Source organism: Meleagris gallopavo, chromosome 5 (assembly GCF_905368555.1).
Source record: "Meleagris gallopavo chromosome 5, MGAL_WU_HG_1.1, whole genome shotgun sequence".
Classification (NCBI taxonomy): Eukaryota; Metazoa; Chordata; class Aves; order Galliformes; family Phasianidae; genus Meleagris; species Meleagris gallopavo.
In genome coordinates this window covers 5426781-5446585 of record NC_139408.1, presented here as the reverse complement: position 1 = coordinate 5446585, position 19805 = coordinate 5426781, and the positions used below count along the sequence as shown (strand labels likewise).

The following is a 19805-nucleotide window of genomic DNA, read 5'->3' as shown; positions in this document are numbered from 1 at the left end:
ACTTTATTTATATATATGTGTATGTATACGTATATCAAATATATATATTTGATTTTTGATTTCCTTCCCATGAGCAACTTGGATTTAAAAGCTTTCAATATCTGAATAATTTAGACTTTGTTTTTCAGACTGAAGGAGGTTTGCCCACATCTTAACAGGGGTTTATACTTAGGAGTTGGCTTTTACATATGTGTGTGCCTCTGAATTCTCATCCTTCCCTCAAATGGGTTATTTTAAGGAATTAAAGGATTACTCTGGTTGGAAGCAACAGGCTCCTGTCTGAGATCCCACCCTGATGTGCAGGATCCAGTGTTATGTACAAAGTGGTTTGCTTTTCTGTCTTGGTACACTCAAGGTGTTCAACTTCCAACCTAAAAGGGCTTTTGTGAGTGAAATAGGCACAACATGATTCGCTGCCCCACGGATCCTGTGCCTGCTGAAGCCAGGCAGATGATCTTTGTTACCTTTTTCTATTTTCTAATAGCTCTGTGTTGTGCAGCAGCATTCTCCCACAGAGGTACTATGTTGTGTTCCTGTCTAGAGGCGTCTCCAGGAGGTTGATGAAAACTGCCCTCGGGTCACCCAAAAAAAGCATGTGTTCAGATTTAGGGATGCATTTTAAATCAGTTGAGAATTCCCTTTCTGCTGACACCAGGCAATTCTGGTCTAAATTGCTTTTTTCTTAGCCACGACTTGGTTTGAGAGCTTGTCTTGTGCTTTCTGGAGTAGCATGAGGTGTTCTAGATGCCTTTGAGAGGCAGCATCAACCAGATTGCTTACCTGTTGTGGTTACTAATGTGTTTTGGGAACATAGTTTTGCTGAAGCCAGCAACTTGCATGATTTTATATAGTTTTGATCTATTATTTTTTCATGTTTCTGGAGTTAATTTGGAGAATCTTCTTACTTTTCCCCTGATTACTTGAGTTCAACTTTTGAAAAGAACCTGGCATCTTCTGCTAGTGTGGTTTAATCCTTCCTATCATTTTGATAAGCCTTTTATTTCTTTATATGTATTGACAGTCTGGAGTTGCTTTGGACTCTAGCCAGCCTTATGTGTATTACTGGCTGGCATGACTCTGGGGGATTTCAGCTGGGTTTGTTGGAGTGCAGTGTCATCAGTAGCAACGTCCTGGAAGCTTAGAAATAAAGATACATGCTTTTAGAATCCCTTGACAGTGCAAAATGAAATTACAATGTGAAGGGCCTTTATGGCTATAATGCAGTTAAGGGAATTTCAGGGGAAAGTGGTGGTACTCCGGGACAGTCTTGACAGTGTAGTAGTCTTAAATTTCAAACAAGATAACTGCCTCTTTTTCTTCCCTTCTCTTAGAAGGCTGCAAGTCTCTGGACCAGCTGAACCTCACAATTCCGGTGGCAGGGCACCCTGCGTCACCTGCCCACCCGCTCTCAGGATGTCCTGTACCCAGCGTGCCGCCAGCTGCAGAACCTGTTCCTCATCTGCAGACCCCCAACTCTGACCCTCAGACCATGGCCCGTGAATGTCCCCAGAGCTCAAAGCCTCCCAGTGGCTCCAAATCCGGTCTCCGAAATACGCCAGGCTGTCTGCATGCCTCTGATAGCAAAACAGTGGGAGGCCATTCCCATCCAAAGCAACAGCGCATCAGCAGGCGAAGGGCCACCAATGGCTGGATACCTGTTGGCACAGCCTGCGAAAAGGCTGTCTATGTTGTGGTAGGTGTCTGGAGTGCTGTTGTGTTTTTGGTTTTTTGTTTTGTTGTGGTTTTTTTGGTGTACCCATATCCATATGAGCATCTTCAGAGATAGAAGATGACGGAGGTTTGGGAGGGGTTTTGGCTTTTGTTTCAGGGTAGCGGTTGCTAGATGTCCAGTGATCTAGAAGACAAGCTGAGGATCAGCAGCCTTTTGGCTGGGCTTTGTGGCTGACCTGTTGACTTTGTTTTTCTCATATTACATTGCACAGCATGATGGACAGTTTGCAGAGCATGGAAAGCCTGCCACTCCTCTGCTAGCATCAGCTGAAATGCTGTCATGATGAATAATTTGGCATTTACAAGGCTGGCACCTGCTGCACCTGTGAGTCCATCTTACAGGGAGGATCATTCTCCAGTTTCTTCCTCCGGGGCTATGTCAAACCTGTTTTGAGGAGAGGGATGTTTTAGCTTTGCTGTAAGCAGCTGTCCAAAGGTAGCTCTTGTAAGCTTCTTCTTCTCACTGATAGTGTCCATAGTCCAGAAGAGATCTCCCAGAACACATGGAGGACTGAAACAGTTTCCTGACTCCCAGATGGATTTTTTTTCTAGCATTCAGTAGCCTCTAATTTGTAACTTACACGTTGGCATGGACAGTCACTTCTTTGAAGTCTTCTCAACTGCACTTACCCATTTGTTGCACTGAGGTGCAGAGACTAGCTGCTGTAAGATGGGAGACTTCCTGACAGAAAATGTAATTACTGTAGTAATGCAATAAAGTCTGCTTGCTTCTAGCAACTAAATTGAAGGAAAAGTTAATATCCTTCATTTTATAATGTAAAATCTGTGGGTGTGAAGGTCAGAACCCATTTGCTGTCTGGAAAGGTGGGACAAGGCATTGACCATGCTCACTAAATGTCACTGCAAGGGGAGGTCATGGCCCAACAGTACGCGCTTGGTGCAGTGGCACAGCCTCAAGCTGTTGAGAGCATTATCCAGGGGAGGGTTTGTAGCTTTAGCTCTCAGAGATGTGCTCTGGCACCAAGGGCTATGCGAGGTTAAAGCCCATGGAACCTGGAGATGGGTCTCTTTCATCCACTATTCAGACTTGTCACTGTGCTTTTTGCCTACAGAACTGAAGGAACTTGATTTAATTTGAAAGAAGGGTTTTAGTTTCACAGATGTGTACTTTTGTGAGACCTGTTGTGAGACCTACTGTCTAGTTGATGACCTGTTCCTTTCTGCCGGACTAGGCAGGAAGAACAGTTGTTTCGTCTTTTGCTTTGAGAATGATAGCCCCATATAGCTCACATACATTTGGATGCTGTTCCATGATGAACTTTCATTACATATGAATGCCCTACCCATAGATGAAGTAATCATTTTGACCCAAAATTTGCTTTTATAAGCCAACAAAGTGGAAATAGGGATGCTCTGACTGGCCTTCCACTGTATGATTTCTCTTGGAGCTCTCTTGGATTGGAAAGACATGGCTCTGGGCAGGCGTAGGCAAGTTTTTAATTCACAGCAGGACCAAAGGAGTCTTGGATTGGGCTAGCAAACAGTAAACTAACTTTTTGCCTGTATGCTTGGGTTACTCTTTCTTTTGTGTGCCAATGCTGTAGAATGAACCTGAACCAGCTGTTCGCAAGAGCTATCAGGCTGTGGAGAGAGATGGGGAGATTATCCGGGTACGAGATACTGTCCTCTTGAAATCGGGACCCAGGAAGAAATCTATGCCGTATGTTGCGAAGATATCGGCGCTGTGGGAAGACCCCAAAACAGGTACTGTGACGAAAGGGTCCATTTAGCCTCTGTGTTAGGCAGATGAGAGCAAGCTGGAACCAGGGAAGTGATGTATCTTGGAGAGCTGCAAGCTTTTCGTGCACTCTCAAGCTGCCAGATTGGGTGGCAAAGGGGAAGAGATTAGTTCCATAGTTTTAGTTCGAGTTGTTCTAGGATCTCTTTAATCACTGGCCTGGAACTGGTAATTAAAATCTTCCTGGTCATGAAAGCACATAATGTCTGCCAACTGCGATCTTAGCAATGATTTCCTTTATAATTCCATAGAAGTAGGCATCTCAGGAGCTGTTGTTTATTCAGATGTTCTAGCCAAGTTTTGGGCTGAGGGTTGGTATGGTGCACGGGCACATCTGCAGAAGTTCTTGGTGGGCCCTGAAAAGAATCATTTGAGTGTTTGGTTTTGATGTTAAGGTCCTGTATCTGATTACCAATGGTTGAATCAAGAATGCTGTGCCAAATATTTTGAGGTACAGTTCTAGCTTAAAAGGAAGAAGAGAAGTTGTTTTTTGTAGAAAGTGGCAGTGGTGTTAATGTGGGAATTAATATCACAAGCACCAAGCTTTGAATGAGCATTTTTTCAGACCATGAGCTGGAGTGGAGACTTTTAAGGGAAACATTTGGTTTTTGTGCGTAACTCACTTCTGTGATGATGTAATAGAAGTAGAACGGGGTGAAGGTACAGTGGAATAGCAGTGTGACTGACTTAATACAGCTCCTTGCTGTAAGAAAGGGATACCTAGTTCAGTATGAAATATTTATCACAACACAGCTGTCTCTTCATGAGAGCTGTGGAAATGAAAGGGATGAAGCAGGAGGAGGAAGCAGGATATTGGTGGGAAAACACTGCAACAGAACCAATTATTGATGTCCTGGAATAAATCTTCTTGCAGGGGAGCTGATGATGAGCCTCCTGTGGTATTACAGACCAGAGCACACTCAGGGAGGCCGCAATCCCAGTATGCATCAGGTGAGACATCCAAATGTGGAACTCGAGGCAAGGGTCTCCTGGTACATCCCACGTTTTTGCAAGAAATAGGGGAGTAGCCTGAGTATCTTCCTGCATTCTTGGTTGGCCTCGAACTCGGGAGGCTTAGCTTCTGATTTGAGTGAAATGGAGCTGTCTCTTGGCTGTGGTGCAGCTGTTGCAAGATTTGTGAAGCAGTGGTGTCCTGCATATGGACTTCCCCCAGTCTACTGCCATGCGTAACAGGAGTTCTGCATTTTTCATATGGCCAACTGTGTTAGGTCTTAATGTTTCTACCTTCAAATTGAGAAAATCCTGAGCATCAAGTGAAAACTTCTTTTGTCTGCCACCTTAAGAGTAAAGAGAATTGAGTTTACACTGAATCAAGATCAGATGCTTTTCCAAAAAGAGTATTCTAATCCATGCAGAAACACAGAGCTTGATGCAAAAACTCCCAGTGAAATTCCACAATTTTTATTATGCAGTATGTTGGAGTAGCTCTGTCATGTGCTGCCTTTTTACAATAAAAACCCCCAAATCTGCTGCTTCAGTTCTAGAAATCTGTACAGTTTGCAGATGCGTCATCCGCCCCCTGTGTAGATTTATGATGAGAACTAAAGGCTGATTTGAGGATGTTGTGCCAGTGTAAAAGAATTCACTTTTTAAAAGAAAAATGTGTGAGTCACTGTGACTTCACACCTTACTCAGCTTTGCTTGGACTTGCTTTGGGTGGCAGAACAGCTGTTCCCAAGCTAGAAAATAAGTATTTACTGCTGCTTTCAAAATCCTTGATGCCTTTTTTTTTTTTTTTTCCCCTTCTACTTAAAAGGAAAAAAGCATGGGAGCACAGGTCTGGGGAGCAGCCAGGGAATTGTACCGGTCTGATTTGCAGAGCACAGATGAGTTCCTAAATCAAAATGTGGTATCTTGTATTTTTCTGGTCCATAATTAAAAGCATGACTAGTTGCATTTTAATGCAGAGAGAGCACCAGTATTCAGCTCAGGAGGAACTGAACCACTTTTTTTGCACACCTGCTTAATTACACAAGACTTCAAATGAGAGATTGCCTTGTAGGCTGAGTAGCTGTGATAGGCTTGCCAAAGATGACTCAGATAATTTTGAAGCAAGGAGTAGATCAAAACCTCAGTGTGCAGAAGTAGGGTGTGGCATTTTCAGTTTCTCTGATTAAGCTTGTCCCCAAACAGTGGCCCTGTTTAGAGTCTTTGCTTTTAACTGTTTCCTCAGGGCTGTCAGCAGAAGTACAGCCTGCAGGTAACACTTACAGACTTGTGCAAAGCGTCCTTATTGCCTCAGATCATCTTTGCTGATCTAACTAATCTGAAATTCCTTAAAACTGTTCCATCTGGGTTGTCCCATATCTAACCAAAGCCAAGTTTCCTAAACTGCCCTGGGAGAAAAATGGCTATTACTACTCCCCTCACTAAAACAGTCTTTTAAATTGAATTGGGATGAAAAAATAGACAGAAAAGAACAGGTTGTTTTATCTTTGATATAAAAAGTGCCATTCAACCTCTCTTTCTACTCTTAGCTTTACAAATGAGTAGGAAGGGTTTCCAGCACAGGAAAGGGAAAATGGATGAAGAACTTCTCTGGGAGCTCAGAGGCATGTGTGGGTGGGAGTGTTCCAACCTCCTGCTTGCAGAAGCATCACTCTCCGTGTTTTCTGAATGTAGTCTGATGGCTCCACCCACATGAACTCTGTACAAAGTCAGGTTTAGGATAAGTTGGAGCAAAAGCAGCTCATGTAGGAGTTCTCTTCTTTAGCTTCCTGTGCTCTCTGTAAGAGAGGGTGTGGATACTTGAGCTCACAGAGAGTGTCAGGGATGTTAAATGATGGGTTGCTGGAAAAAATTCTGGTACTCGCTATAAGTGGGTCACAAGACACCTGCGAAGAGTTAGTATTATTGGAAATACTGGCTCTAAAGAATATCTGCTTTGAGCATGCTTTTGTCACCTCCCCTTTGAGGTAATAGTGTAGAGCTGCCTTTACCTCCATGGGGCTCCTGCCCAGCTAGGTGACCTCCTTCTTTCTTTTGCAGAATGAGATCTTTGCATCCCGACATCAGGACGAAAACAGTGTTGCCTGCATAGAGGAGAAGTGCTACGTGCTGACCTTTGCAGAGTACTGCAGGTAGGTGGTGCTCTTAACTTGCTGCTGTTCCCGAGACCTGCATCTGTCTCCAGCACTTGTCATTTTTTCCTTTTCCAGCCATTACCCAGCAGAATAGTCCCTGCCTTACAGACTTCAGTCTAGGTATAATTGGATGAATTACACTCAGTCTATGTACAGGTTTAGTACTCTAGCCTGGGAGTGCTTCTCCATGCTAGACTTGTTACATATCTCATTGATTTGTATATGATATATGCTCTAAAGGGTTTACAAATGCTTGTGAATGGATTATCTTGGTATCTTGACATGTGGACATCAGTGGAGGACAATGCAGGAAAACCTACAGTCTGGGGCTTAACTCAGTGGTAAATTAAAACTGAGCAAGTCTGGAAGTCACCTTATACATCCATCCCCAATGATACACAGATGCTATGGCTAGCTAGAATGTCTTCTAATATATCAGTATTGCTACTGGATCCTTGTATATGTGCTTGCAAATCTGAGTGTTTTTGACAAAAGGATCAGTCAGATTATTGACTAAAGCACTTACAGATAACCTTCAACTGATTAAATTTAAACTTGGTCAATACGAATATCAGAGTGTTCAAATTTAAGACTGCCAGCCTTGGATGTATGAATCTGTCAGAAAATGAGGGTTGAATGGGCACACAAGTCTGTAACATAAAATAGTGCTTGAAATGTCTTCAGTTTTGCTGGGCATATCTGGTTGACTTTTGAGTCTTACTACAGAGGGAGCGCTTAAGTCTTGCTGGTCGCTGCTTTGCTTCTAACCTAGGGCTCCACTATTTGAATTTCTAAAAACAAACTTTTCCAGCTCGTTTTAAAATGGATCTTGTTCTTTCTGAAAAAACTAAGAAGCAAACTAGGCTCTGGATTCAGATAACTCATTTCCTTTCTAACAATTCCTGCCAATTTCCTGCCAATAGGCAGGAATTTTTTTTTGTGCTGTTGTGGATAAGGTCACCTTTGAGAAAGTTTCCTGAAGGCTTCCTGAATTTATGCTTTGCTTACACTGGAAGTCCTACAAGGAAATAAAGGTTTTTAGAGGCTGCTCTGTTATGTAGGAGTTGTAGTTGAAGTGACTCTCATCAACTCTCAGAGATGGTTTTTGTCCTTGGTCAGTTTTGCCAAATGGTTTACTAATGTAGGATGCAAAATCAGCTGGCCACAAAATCTGTCTGTACCACAGGCTCCTGCAGAAGGGTTGTCAAAGTGTCCTGCATGAAAACAGCAAAGCACCCAGAATACAGATATCTTTTTTTCCCAGTGGTTTATTAATCTTAGAAGTGCTAGTACAGTTGATAGAATGAAGCCTTTTTCCTGTTACTCTTAACCTGTTTTCTACACCAGGCTTATCCCTGACCTAGAGCTACTTGATATGCCATGCTGCAACCAGCTTTTTTTCAACAGGATAGTTGGTGTTGAAAACCTGTTTGTGAGGGAAATGCATGTATACAGTGTGATGTGAAGATGAATTGAGTGTTTACAAAACTGATGTTCTTTTTAACTTGACTCAGGAGCTCATCTGTAACCTGACTTTGACTCCAGCTCCTCCAGGATCACCCCTGTAGGCATACAGCATTTGGTCACCAGGACCTCAAGTCAATATGTGCTACAAGATTTTGCTTTAACAGCAAGGAGTGGCCCTTATCATGAGCTTTGGATGAGAAAATTGTAGTTGACTCTCCAGCTTAAATGCTTTGTCACAATCTTGCATGAAGGTAGCTGGAAGAAAACACAGTATCTGTTGTACCCAGTTCACTTGCATCTGTCTAAATGATGGCCTGATGTGCCAAACTTTGGGGGAGATAATTAACAAAAACAAGGTCAAAGTAGTAAAGGTGAAGTGGATTGCTGGAGCATCTTTCTTATTGGATGGAGTCTGCCAGTATAGAAAGCAAGACCATTGTACTGCTTTGTATGGTTCAGTGTGCATCAAAAGCCATCCTGCTATTGAGTAAAGATTAATTCTCCTACATGTTCCCTTTCCCTGTGCCCTTTATCCTTGGGCAGCCACTCTCACGAGAAAGGCTGACACAAACAGCAGAAGTTGTGTGGTGAAAGATGATATGAATCCATATTAACTCTTCCGATGTGATTGCTTTGCAGATTCTGTGCCTTGGCAAAGCGTCGAGTCGAAGGGATCCCTGGCAGGAAAGCCATGATGGTTCCTCCCTCGGAAGAGTACTCCACACCTCTGCACCGCAAGGTGCCTGAGGACACTGACCCTGAGCTGGTTTTCCTCTGTCGTCATGTCTACGATTTCAGACACGGGCGCATCTTGAAGAACCCACAGTAGCGTGGCTCTGCATTGAGACTGTGGTGAGGGTGAGCAGCACTGGGGAGCTGATGGCAGGCTGGCAGGCTGGGACACCTGTGTGCTCCCACCCATTTATCTTGTGCTGCTTGCAGCCAAGAGCTCTCAGTGCTCTTTCCTCGGACTGAACGGCGTGCATGGGAGCAGATCCCTGTGGAGGAAGGCAGTGGTTGAAAGCACAGCACTTCGTTAAAAGCATAAATGAAAATATATAAATATATGTATATAGATATAGGTACTTGCATATGTAAATCTATATCTATATATGTATCTAGAGATGCATATATTGGGAAGGGTTTGTAGGGGATAAAAGCCAGTAAGCTGAATCAGAGCCATTGTCGGTGGGAGTGGTGGGAAGACGCAGGAGGGATGCGGTGGTGTGTTATGTGAGTCAAGCTGTGAAAGTCCTGTGGTTCTCGTGTCCTCGTGTGAAGTGGGAGGACTGAGACCAGTTCCTTGGCAGACCGTAGGAGCCTCCTCTGTCCAAAAGGAAAGAGAGAGGATTCCTGGTGAGCAAGAGCTCCTTTGAAATACAGCAGTTGCTTTTGAAGCTACCTGAATGCGGAGTGGCCTTGAGTCACACTTGAGTAGGTTTTGCAGGAAGAGCTATTTCCTTTTTTCTTCCTCATCTTTCTCTTCCCCTCACCTTCTTAAGAGCTGTTCTGCAACTCACTGTTTGAACTGGGGCTTGGCAGCCAGACTTGGAAATCTGCTCCAGCTCAGAGGCAGAGAAGGACCCGGCGGGATTGATGGCTTTATGTCCTGGCGTGACGTTGTGGAGAGCTGTACCCACACCCACAGGATTGCAGCAGATGTGCATTGCCCTAAAGCTGGGAGCACACCAAGTGGGCTTCGTTGGTGGAAACCAGGTTTTCTCTTCTGAGCACTGCTTGCTCATACAGCATAGAAAGCTTTAGTGATAGAAGTGGGTTTACTCTTTCATCCAATTCATTTGTCTGTAATGTCCTTTAACACCATCTTCTCACTGTGAAGAAGCTAGATGACAAACACTTTAAGTGTTCCCTTTAGTTTTTTGTTTTTTTTTTTAATTTAACTCCCCTTTATGTTTCTGTTCTGACCCTCATTGAAGCCACTAGCAGAGCTGTCTCAGTGCTGCCCTGCAGCTTTCTCCCCATCTCCAAACTCATCCTGTCATCTGAGCAAGCTCACCAAAGTGGCTTTGTGGCTCCTGAAAGGAACTGAGTATTGGGGAAGGGTTTGCATTGAAAAATGCAACCTGAACCTCGTAGATATTTCTTTGCCTCTTGCCTTACATGTATAGATCCTAAGTAGACTTTAGCTTATCTCAATGCAAACTGTTGAAGTTGATTCTAAAGCAAACCAAAGGACAGTGTAACAGAGTCCGTTGAGTCAGCCACACCAATCTGGGAATCCACATTTAGATTGCACTAATGTAAAGAATGAGAAACAGCGCTGCATTAGCCCGTGTGCCTGCTGGCTGGAGCCACTCATTGGAACGTAGGGATTTGCATTTTTCTGCTTTCTGGGGGGCTTCTGAACTCATGTGAAACAGTGAAAGTATTGAAACTGCTTTAACGTTGTCCTGTCAGTGGAAGTGAAAGGGAACAGCATTGGCTTGCTCCAACAGCTGCACGCCTGGTCTGGAAAGAAAACCCCATGGCATCAAATCTGTTACATGGAAATAGCTCGTTAATGCCGTAGATCTCCAGAATTGCTCTACATACCAAAGAGGGGAAAGCCTCTAGAAGAAGAGGACATAAAAAGAGAGGATGAAAACTGGCACCCACCGCAGTGGGACAGCAGGGCATGCATCTCTCTGCTGTTTGGGACGATTTCTGCTCAGTGTTGGAGAAGATGCTGGAAAAGCCCTGTTGTCCTTGCCCAAGGGAGAATGCCCAGCTTCAGGAGGCTTGATGCTAGGTGCATGGGCAAGAATTCATGGGCTAAGCATCTTATCTCATTTGTACTTCAAGATACTGTTAGTGTCAAAGTAATTGCTCAGATTTCTCCTTAACAATTAGCTTGGGCACTGATGGTCTCTTGGAATTATTTAGTTAGGCTGCATGGTGCGATATCTCCCAATGGGAGTCAGGAGTTCTTCTGGGTGGATGAAAATGGCATGGGGAAGGGGGGAGCATGGAGATGCCGGAGGATGGGGTCCCTGCTGAGAGGGAGGACACTGGAGAAACAAAGCCATTCCTGCCCGTCATGACAGGGGGTGATGGGGGAACAGAGTGGCTGTGCCCTGGGGCCATGGGCATGTGGTAACAGCATGGAAGGTGACTGGCAGTGTTAAATACACACATTTGACTTGGTAGGGATTCCTGACACCTAGCCTGAAGTAGGTGAGCTGCCTGCAGCTGCCTTCCTCTAACCCAAGTGCCATCCGATGAAGGATTCATCAAGATCCACTGGCCAGGCAACCCTGAACATTTCTGCACAGTCAGAGAAGGATTTGAAGAGAGAAGGATTGGAAACCACAGTAACACGCTGAAATTCCTCCTTCTGACCCCTCTCCCCCTCTGCTCCCACCTTTGTCCTGGCTCCTCCCCAAGTAAAAGAGAAATTGCGCTTGCCCTGGGCATAGAATGGGCTCTGTTGTGTCCAGAAAGGACAAATCTCAACTTCTCACGTTATAATCTGCTTCAGGCCAAGAACATTGTTTGAGATTCACGTGGTTGCTTATGCTGTTGTGCAAACAGCATGTAAATGAATTGAAATGTCTTATCCATAATGAAAATATTTCATGCTTTTTTAATCTATTAGATATGGAAATATTTTTTGAAACTGAAAATGCAGTCGGTAGAATTTAAATTGAAACGTAATACATGTAAAATATATTTTAGTTGATAATTTTGTAAAATGCACTTTTTTTGTGTCTCTTCCCTGGTTTCCCAGATCTGTATTTCAGTGTTTACAGATGGAATGAAAACATTCCCTATACCCTTCTTCTGTGAGAAAGATATATTAGAAGTAATTCTTAAAAAATAAATTTGAAAAATTGTATTGATTTAGAAAACAAATCAGTGCAACTCTGTTCTTCTCTTCCTTTCCTGGGTTGTCACAAGAGGAGTTAAAGTTCTTAAGTGCTTGGAGGGTACCAGTGTGGGACTGAATTCTGGGGCTTGGGTACTTGGGGAGTGATTCCAATGCTTTTCCACCCCAATCCTTGCTAGGACGCAGCTCTGAGATGAACAAAGAAAGGAATGATCAGTTAAGGGGATGAATTTTACCTTTTATTTTTCCATTCTTTTCTCAGCAGCTGCTGTCATAGGGATAGTTGTTAAGCATCTGCCTTTTACAGAGGGAAGGTGCTAGTGGCAGAGGTTGTCTCTAGAAGGCTTGATGTATCAATCTGGACTTATGAAACACTGTAAAGGAGTGTTTTGAAGTCTTCTCTTGGGAAAAGCATCTCATAAAGAGCATCGCTATCTCGGTGTCATTTCACTTGGTATCATCGCCATCAGCTTTTGCCAGCACAGGAGCATCCCAGCCCTGCAGCTCCCAGTTCTGTCCATCCTCACACCAAGAATGGAACCGACAGCTATGTGGTTTCCATGGATGTGCCCATAAGACAAGGAAGAACCCAAATGGGAGCAAAAGCTGCAGCAAATAATAGCCTGCCTGAAATCACACAACTGGATCAGGACCTCTGTGAGAATAGGATCTGCTGGAAAACACTCTGAATGCAGGTGAGTGTGATCTGAAGATGGTAAGCGTAAGTTTTTACAGTGCTGGGGAGCAGCTCTGCAAGCAAAAACCTGCTGCCAAAGCTGCTCACCCCAAGGCTGTCGTGATTTTGAGGGTTTGGTGCCCTCTGCAGTGAGACTGTGCTGAGATCTGAGCATGAAGCAGTGGGGAGATGTGATTTAGTTCTTGGCTGGGCAGCTGGCCCTTGGGTTATTTCTGTAAATAATCATGTGTACTAATTAGAGCTGGACTTTTGCATGCTTGGGAAGGGGGGAAATGAATTCTGGGAACAAAATGAGGGGGGGGGGAGGGAAAGTGGTGGTTTTTAGTGACGTTGAATTGTCTCCTAATTGGAACATCCATACAGCCCGGGAAGCAGGGCAGCACAGGTCCGGGCTCTACAGCATCTTTGGTGCCTGGGTTGTTTCCATCAGGAGATCTTGATGTTATCCCATGAAGTTTCTAATGTGACTACTTATGGTGCAGTAGCTTCTGGCCAAGCAAACCCACAGCAGCTTGTGGTGCCTGCTCTGGTTGCTGCTCTGTGCTGATGGAGGTAATTAATAAGGGGAAATACCCCCGAGATTTCCCATTCTGGATAATATGGAGCTGAGGAGCTGCCAGGAAAGCAAGCATGATGTTTGTGTCCCTTGTTGCTATAGGGATGAGATGGCTTTTCTGTCAGAGCCTCCAGTGAGAGCAGCTAATCCATTTATAAGAGGAAAGGCTATTTAATAAAGGAAACAATTTAAACTGGATTTACACAATCTGCTGCGTGGAAGCACAGTTTACTCTGCCTCTTCCTATTTAATTTTTCTATCTCTGTGAACCTCTTTGGAGCACTCTGCAGAAACAAGCTGCAGTTGGAGGGGCTTTTGGATGCCCAATAGTTCTTAAAAACAAATCTGTTCAATGATGCTAAACCAAGCCAGCAGCTGATGAGTATTTTCCACTGTGTTGTGTCTTAGGGCACTGGAATACAGTATTAGAAAAAAGACAAGATATTATAATGGGGCGGAGGGGAGAAAGGTATTTTTAAAAGGATATTGAGCAAAAGCTTGGCAGAGCAGGGTTAAGAGAGCCTGCTTTCTGCAAACTTTGTCCTCTGTTTTCACAAGGGCAGCAGGGAGGGAGTTCTGCTTTCAGCTTATAGGTTTCTGCTTATCCAACAATGGAAGTGACTCCATACAATCCCAGGCTGAGATATGGGGTGGTAAGGATGTTTTTTCTTTTGCAACTACAGCTCCAAAATCCTCTCTCTGTCAGTACCAGAGTGCAGCTAATGAGTAAGGTTGAGTTAATACCACGCTGCATAATTACAGTCTATAAAAAGGGATTTATATGGCACGTTAGTACCATTTATTTTACCGTATTAGCTGCTGCACACAAATAAGAAAGATTGGGTTTTGTTCTGACCTCCCTGCAAGATGAAAGCCAAACACCTGCTGGGAGCAGATTTCCCAAGGGGATTGGGAATGCTGGGAACTGCTGCAGTGTCCACTGCAGGCAACCCCACAGGCACGTGCATAGGGAAACATAGACTTGGGACAGCAGCAGAGCCTGCCTGCAATACTAGCCCTCAACCAGCAACAAGAGGAGATGCTTCTGACCTGGAATTTTTTTTTCCTAATAATTGAGGAAGTTTGCTCCTAGCTTAAATTTCCTCCTTTGCAAGGGATGTTGGGTCTAAGATGGATTTCTTTGGTTTAAGAGTCAAAACCCTACTCTGTCTTCACGTGTGAGAACTGCAAAACCTGTGTCAGATTTCTAATTGTTTTTTTTTTCTCCTCTAAAATGTGGGAGAAAACATGCCATTTTTATTATTTACAGATGAAGGGGAGGGAAATGCTTTCTAGTGCTCTTCTCCAGAAAGACTCATTTTCCCATAGTAAGGATGCAGGAGGAGGCAGACTTATGTATTTTGAGGCTTCTTTTAAACTGAACCGATTGAGACAAATAGAAGCATTGAGTTCTTGTGAAGTCACTTTGTCTAAATAAAACAGCATGCTTTCTATCGCAGTTCATTTTTCAGAGCATGAAGCTTTCTCTTTTTTTGTTCCCATTCTCCAGATCCTGAATTTCCTCCTTATTGTTCCACTCTTGAATGCTCTTTTCCTAATCCATCTTCATGCTGATACATCTGCAAGGAGCAGCCCAAGCACCCAGAGACACAGCCCAGCTTTCAGCCCTCTGGTGAGCATCACTCAACTGTGTTGGGGCCATTTCAATGTCCCCATCAAGTTGAACACTGTCTGCATCATCCCCTGCTCATCCAGAGCTGACTCAGGGCGATACTCATTGAGTGCTAGCAGCACCCTGTGTTTAATGGTAATAAGTCTTGGCGAAATCAGTTTAGGGGCTCATTTATTTTCCATTTTCTTCTAAAGCAGCCGAACAGGGCAGTGTGCATCTCATTGTGTTTGGGGATCCCAAAAGCCTTGATTACATCCATTTTGCTCTTTCATCTGGGAAAGAAATTGCTATTTCTTACTTTGACATTCAGGTTGGATTTTGTTTTATGAAAAGATGTGAACAATTTCTTCCTTCTCCGAGATGTCAGACCCAGAAAAGCGTTATTAGGTGCTATGTAGTACTGCTTTTCTTTAACAGATATTTCTGCCTTTCAGCTGAGGCATGGGAGGAAAACATGTAATGAAGGAGGAGGGTTCCTAACAATCTGTCAACTTTGCATTAGTGAGAACAAGGTATTTTTGTGAGATGGTTAACCCCTCTGATGCTGTTTTCCCCACTGGAAATAACATCTGGCACATTTGTATGGGATCTCTTATCAAAGCCATATAGAGTTTAACGTGCAATACTGAAAATTGATGATAAGGCCACATCTAGCCATGGACATGAGTGTTGCCTGATGTGGGTGAAACTGGGAAGCAGAGAGAACCCTGGTCTGGGAAGGGCTGAGAGGAGTTTGAAATGAAACAGAGGATGATGAAGTGTTGAAAAAGGGAGTTTGGGGGCTCTGCTGACTTCTAAAATTGAGCATGGCTTCTACTGATCATGTCTGGTAGTAGTTTTCTTGGACAGGGCTTCCTGAGGCTTTCCTGAAAAGCCTCAGTTCATAATTACAACACGGTGGGAAAGAGAGCATTAAACCATGTGTAAGGTCCTTGCAAGTTCAGCCAGCTGCTTATCAATTAATTTGCAGTTGCAAGATAAGCAGATCTCCAGCACTACATTTCTTGGAAAATAGTGATTTCTGTTCTGGGCAAGAGAGACCTAGCCCCTCATAACCATCTTCTCTGAATTATTTAGCATATTCATCCAGCATGTTTGACATGTCTTAAAATGAGTTTTTTTCAGTTGGAAAGGTGATGTCAGTTCATGTCGGGAGAATAAAACAGATTCGGACACTTTATAAAAGTTAAAGCAGAGACAGTATATTGGAAAAAATACAACTCTTGTATAACACGAAGCATACTTCTGATTGGTTGCAGGCATGAAATACATGCAATGCCTCTATAGTTGATCATCTAGCATGCAGTTAGCACAAGGTGATCATGCACCCAAGCTGCTTCTCTGATTCGTTGGCAACAGGCAGCCTTCTTAGCTAATCTCAGTTTGTAACTTCTTTCCTTTTTCCTAGTACAGCTCTTTTTCTGCTTATGCATCTCCTTTCTCTTGCTTTGTCAAAGACTGTGACTGCCCGGAATCAGCAGCATTGGTACCAAAGCACAGAGGCCTTAGTCTAGACTCACGTAGTCATGTCCTCCGCTAACCAAGTATGTCTCCTATAATTTTGTGTTTACTGATGTGGGAGGTCGAACCAAAAAGGCAGCCCTTGTTTGGCAGCACGATGGTTCATGGCAGTGTTATGCTGCACAGGATCGGTGCAACAACTTGAATTACAAGTGTCTCTTGTAGTTTTTTTTAAGAGATTAACTGATGTTCCTGTGAATATTGCGACTGATTCTCTGTATTAGTGGGGGTGGTTCAAGTGACTGGAACGGTTTCTGCTTAAGGAATGTAAACAGAAAGAAGCGTACGCATTGTTCTGCACTTTGTGGTTTGTACTTGAACAAAAAATGCATGACTATTTCATTTGCCATATTGGTAGTCATTCTGGACTATCAGGGATTGTGGTGGAGGGCAATGACCGCGCTGACACTTGTCAATAGCTTGTCGCACCTATGTAGTCAAGGCCCCCCCTCCCAGATGAATTCATGTAACACAATTTCTTTCACCAATCAGCCAAAGTTCTTGCAAAACAGTTTGGTATACCCCGGTGGAGCCTAAAGGTATTGTCCGGTCCTGCCCGGATTGCCAGGGCCTTGTGCCTACCCATGGGGGGACAGTTAAACCACGGGTTTACATACCTTACAGATATGGCAAATGGATGTTAATCCTGTGCCAGAGTTTCGAAAGCTGAAGTATGTAAGTGTTTGTATTGACATCTTTTCCCTTGCTATATGGGCTACAGCACAAACTGGTGAAACAGGCCACCATGTTCAATGTCATCTTCAATCTGCTTTCATGGTACTTGGCGTTTCTGGATTAATCAAAACTGATAATGGGCCCGGGTATGTCAGTAAGGCAAAACAAACTGTCCTGGCCCTTTTGAGTGTTGCCCATACAACAGGGATCCCCCACTCACCTACAGGCCAGTCAATAGTAGAGCAAGCACGCAGTGTTAAAAGAGCAGCTACTTAAACAGAAAAAGGGGGAGGCAGTGCAACATCATTAGCCTTAAATGGTTTATTGTTAGATGTAGATTCAGTACAGCATGCAACATTGCAGAATTGTGCTGCGATTTTTTTTTTTTTTTTGCTTCCAGCACATGGTCATGGCTGTGAAGATATTGACAGTATGTGTTGTATGAATCTTTCATATCATTCACAACCTATTCCTAAAGACATACAAGACCTGCAAAAGCTATCCCAAAAGCTAGTTATGGAGAATTCCTCCTTAGGGCAATGACTGGCAAGTTTAGGCATTACAGGATGACTGAAAGATTTAGTGATACACAGAATGGTAATCATGATAGTAATTTTAATCATGCTTGCAATTATCCCATGCATTCTTAGTTGTGTTCAGAAGGCACTGCACAAGGCTGTTTCTGCAGTCTTTTTGGTTCATACAGAGAAAGGGGAAATTAGAGACATGCTTGGTTAGCGGAGGACATGACTACGTCCTTATCCAAATCATAGTATTGCTAAGGTTGAAGAGACCACCAAGATCTCCAAGTCCAGTTGTCAGCCCACCCCCACCATGCCCACTAACTACGTCCAAGCAGAGGCATGTGGCAGTGCTTGTGATGGCAGTCAGGGTCCCGCCTCACTCTGAGCTGGAAGGACGTGGATGGCTTTCAGTTTTTCTCTCCATCCCCTATAAGAATGAGCGCTTTTCTTATTTCTGATAGCCAGGGTTGAATTCTACAGCCTGCTTTAAACCTGTGTGTGCCCATCAAAAACAATGCTGGGACAGCAGCTCACTATAACGCTGTGCGCTCAAACAAATTTACTGTGACTTGAGGCTGATGAATGTGTCTCTCTTCTGCACCATTTATAGGGACTTTGGGATTCCTGTGGATGAAAGGCACAATTTAAGAGCAGGCCCCAATTTACCCATATATAGGAATGACAGCTGGCCTTGGTTAATGCATTGGGCATGCTGTAAAGCCTGTGTGTTTTCCCAGGCTCTTACAGTGGGAGTGGATTGAGAAGGTTGCTCTGTGCAGTTGAGTATGGGGGACAAACAGTCTGAGTTACGGGAGATGTGGATTTTTATGGTGTCTGGATATCTCTCTTTTTTTTTTTTTTTTTTAATGTGAAAAAGCAAAGGAACGGACTCTTATTTCAGGCAGCATTGAATGTCATTTCCTAACGCAATGCTCTGCATGCTCCAACAAGCTCCACTGATAATATCAGTTACTTGTGGCTTGTTAGTGTGGCTTGTCAGTATGTGCTAGCTAGGTGGTGAGGCTGCAGAAATAGCTACCTGCAGTGGGGAAACAAGCATCAACGTTGGTCCAAGATCACCACGAGGTCAGCAGAGCGGTTGGGTGAAGAGGCACATCTGCAAAGTGCTATTCTTCCTGGTTTCTGATTAGGATTGTTGAGAAGCTCCCGACTGAAGTCATCACCATACAAGCAAACTAAATTCTGTCACTTGTGTTTTGCAGTGTAAGTTTACAGCTAACCCCCAGTAGCCCAAGGTTGGACTTTCTCAGAGCCATTTTATGTTCTAAATGTATCTTTTCTGTGGGGAAAAAAAAAAAAAAAAAGGATCTCTGACATATATCCCCATAGTTCTGCACACTTCTGAATATGAGGCTTCCTCCTCAGTTATCATATGAAACCACACCACACCTATATATAGGTCCATCCAGCCTGGGATGGATGGAGCTGTGAACAACCTGGTCTAGAGGGAGGTGTCCCTGCTTATAGCAGGGGGTTTGGAACTAGGTGATCTTAAAGGTCCTAACCTAAACCATTCTATGATTCTGTATCACAAATGAATAGAAACAAAGGAAAACAAGCAATGCCAGCCCAGCCTACCTTTTAAGCAATAAAAATTTCCCTTGGCTGCTTTGAAAATAGCATATTGCCTTTACCAGAGTTAACTTTGATCAGTCTTCCTGCTTTCCAGTCAGGGCTGATTTGTGTCTCTGTGCCACAGGTAACTCACAGTGGCACAGCTTCAGTTTATGCTGGAATTGAGATCAGAATTGTGATCCTTGGACCTGCTCTCTGAAATCACATCAGGAACCTGATTACAAATAGCACACGTTTACTGGTGCCCCGCTGACCACAGTGTGGAATATATGTTATCTTCCTAAAGCCAATGCTATATTTACATCGAGATAAAACTAAAATGTAAAAATAATCTAGCTTCAGGCTCTCACGCTTTGCTACAAATGCTTTGTCTGCCTTGGCCGACAAAATGCTCTTGGCTTCTGATCAAAGAAAACTAAGTGGAAGCTGCTTTCTCTTGATGTTAAGAAAGCTTTTGACAGAGACAGTCCCTGGAAGCCTTGCTAAGCAGTGCAAGCGTGGTGGTATGTTCTGAAAGCACACTGAAGGAAAATACTCTGAACACCGCACCTATGACATGATTTCTCATCCAGAAAGGGCTGTGTTTAGACCAGCTACAAAGATGCAGTCTCTACTGTTACCTGCTGTTAGGGCTGCCTGTGTGGCTCTTATTGCTCCTGTTTGGTTACAGCTTGCCTGTTTTAGGGCTTAGGCAGGGGTTGTGTAAGGAGGACTTC

General features: G+C 43.7%; 1 protein-coding gene across 5 annotated transcripts in view; it reads left to right on the top strand.

Annotated features, from left to right (window-relative positions):
* Positions 1-11913, top strand: part of BAHD1 (bromo adjacent homology domain containing 1) — a 36940-nt gene extending 25027 nt beyond the window's left edge. For all 5 annotated transcript variants that reach the window (XM_085223971.1, XM_085223969.1, XM_085223968.1 and 2 more), the window contains 5 exons: positions 1332-1693; positions 3297-3456; positions 4365-4441; positions 6500-6591; positions 8701-11913. In XM_085223971.1, the coding sequence (XP_085080097.1) occupies positions 1332-1693; positions 3297-3456; positions 4365-4441; positions 6500-6591; positions 8701-8890 (881 nt within the window). In that variant the 3' untranslated portion in view covers positions 8891-11913. The remainder of the gene's footprint in view (positions 1-1331; positions 1694-3296; positions 3457-4364; positions 4442-6499; positions 6592-8700) is intronic.
* The last annotated feature ends 7892 nt before the right edge of the window (positions 11914-19805 follow it).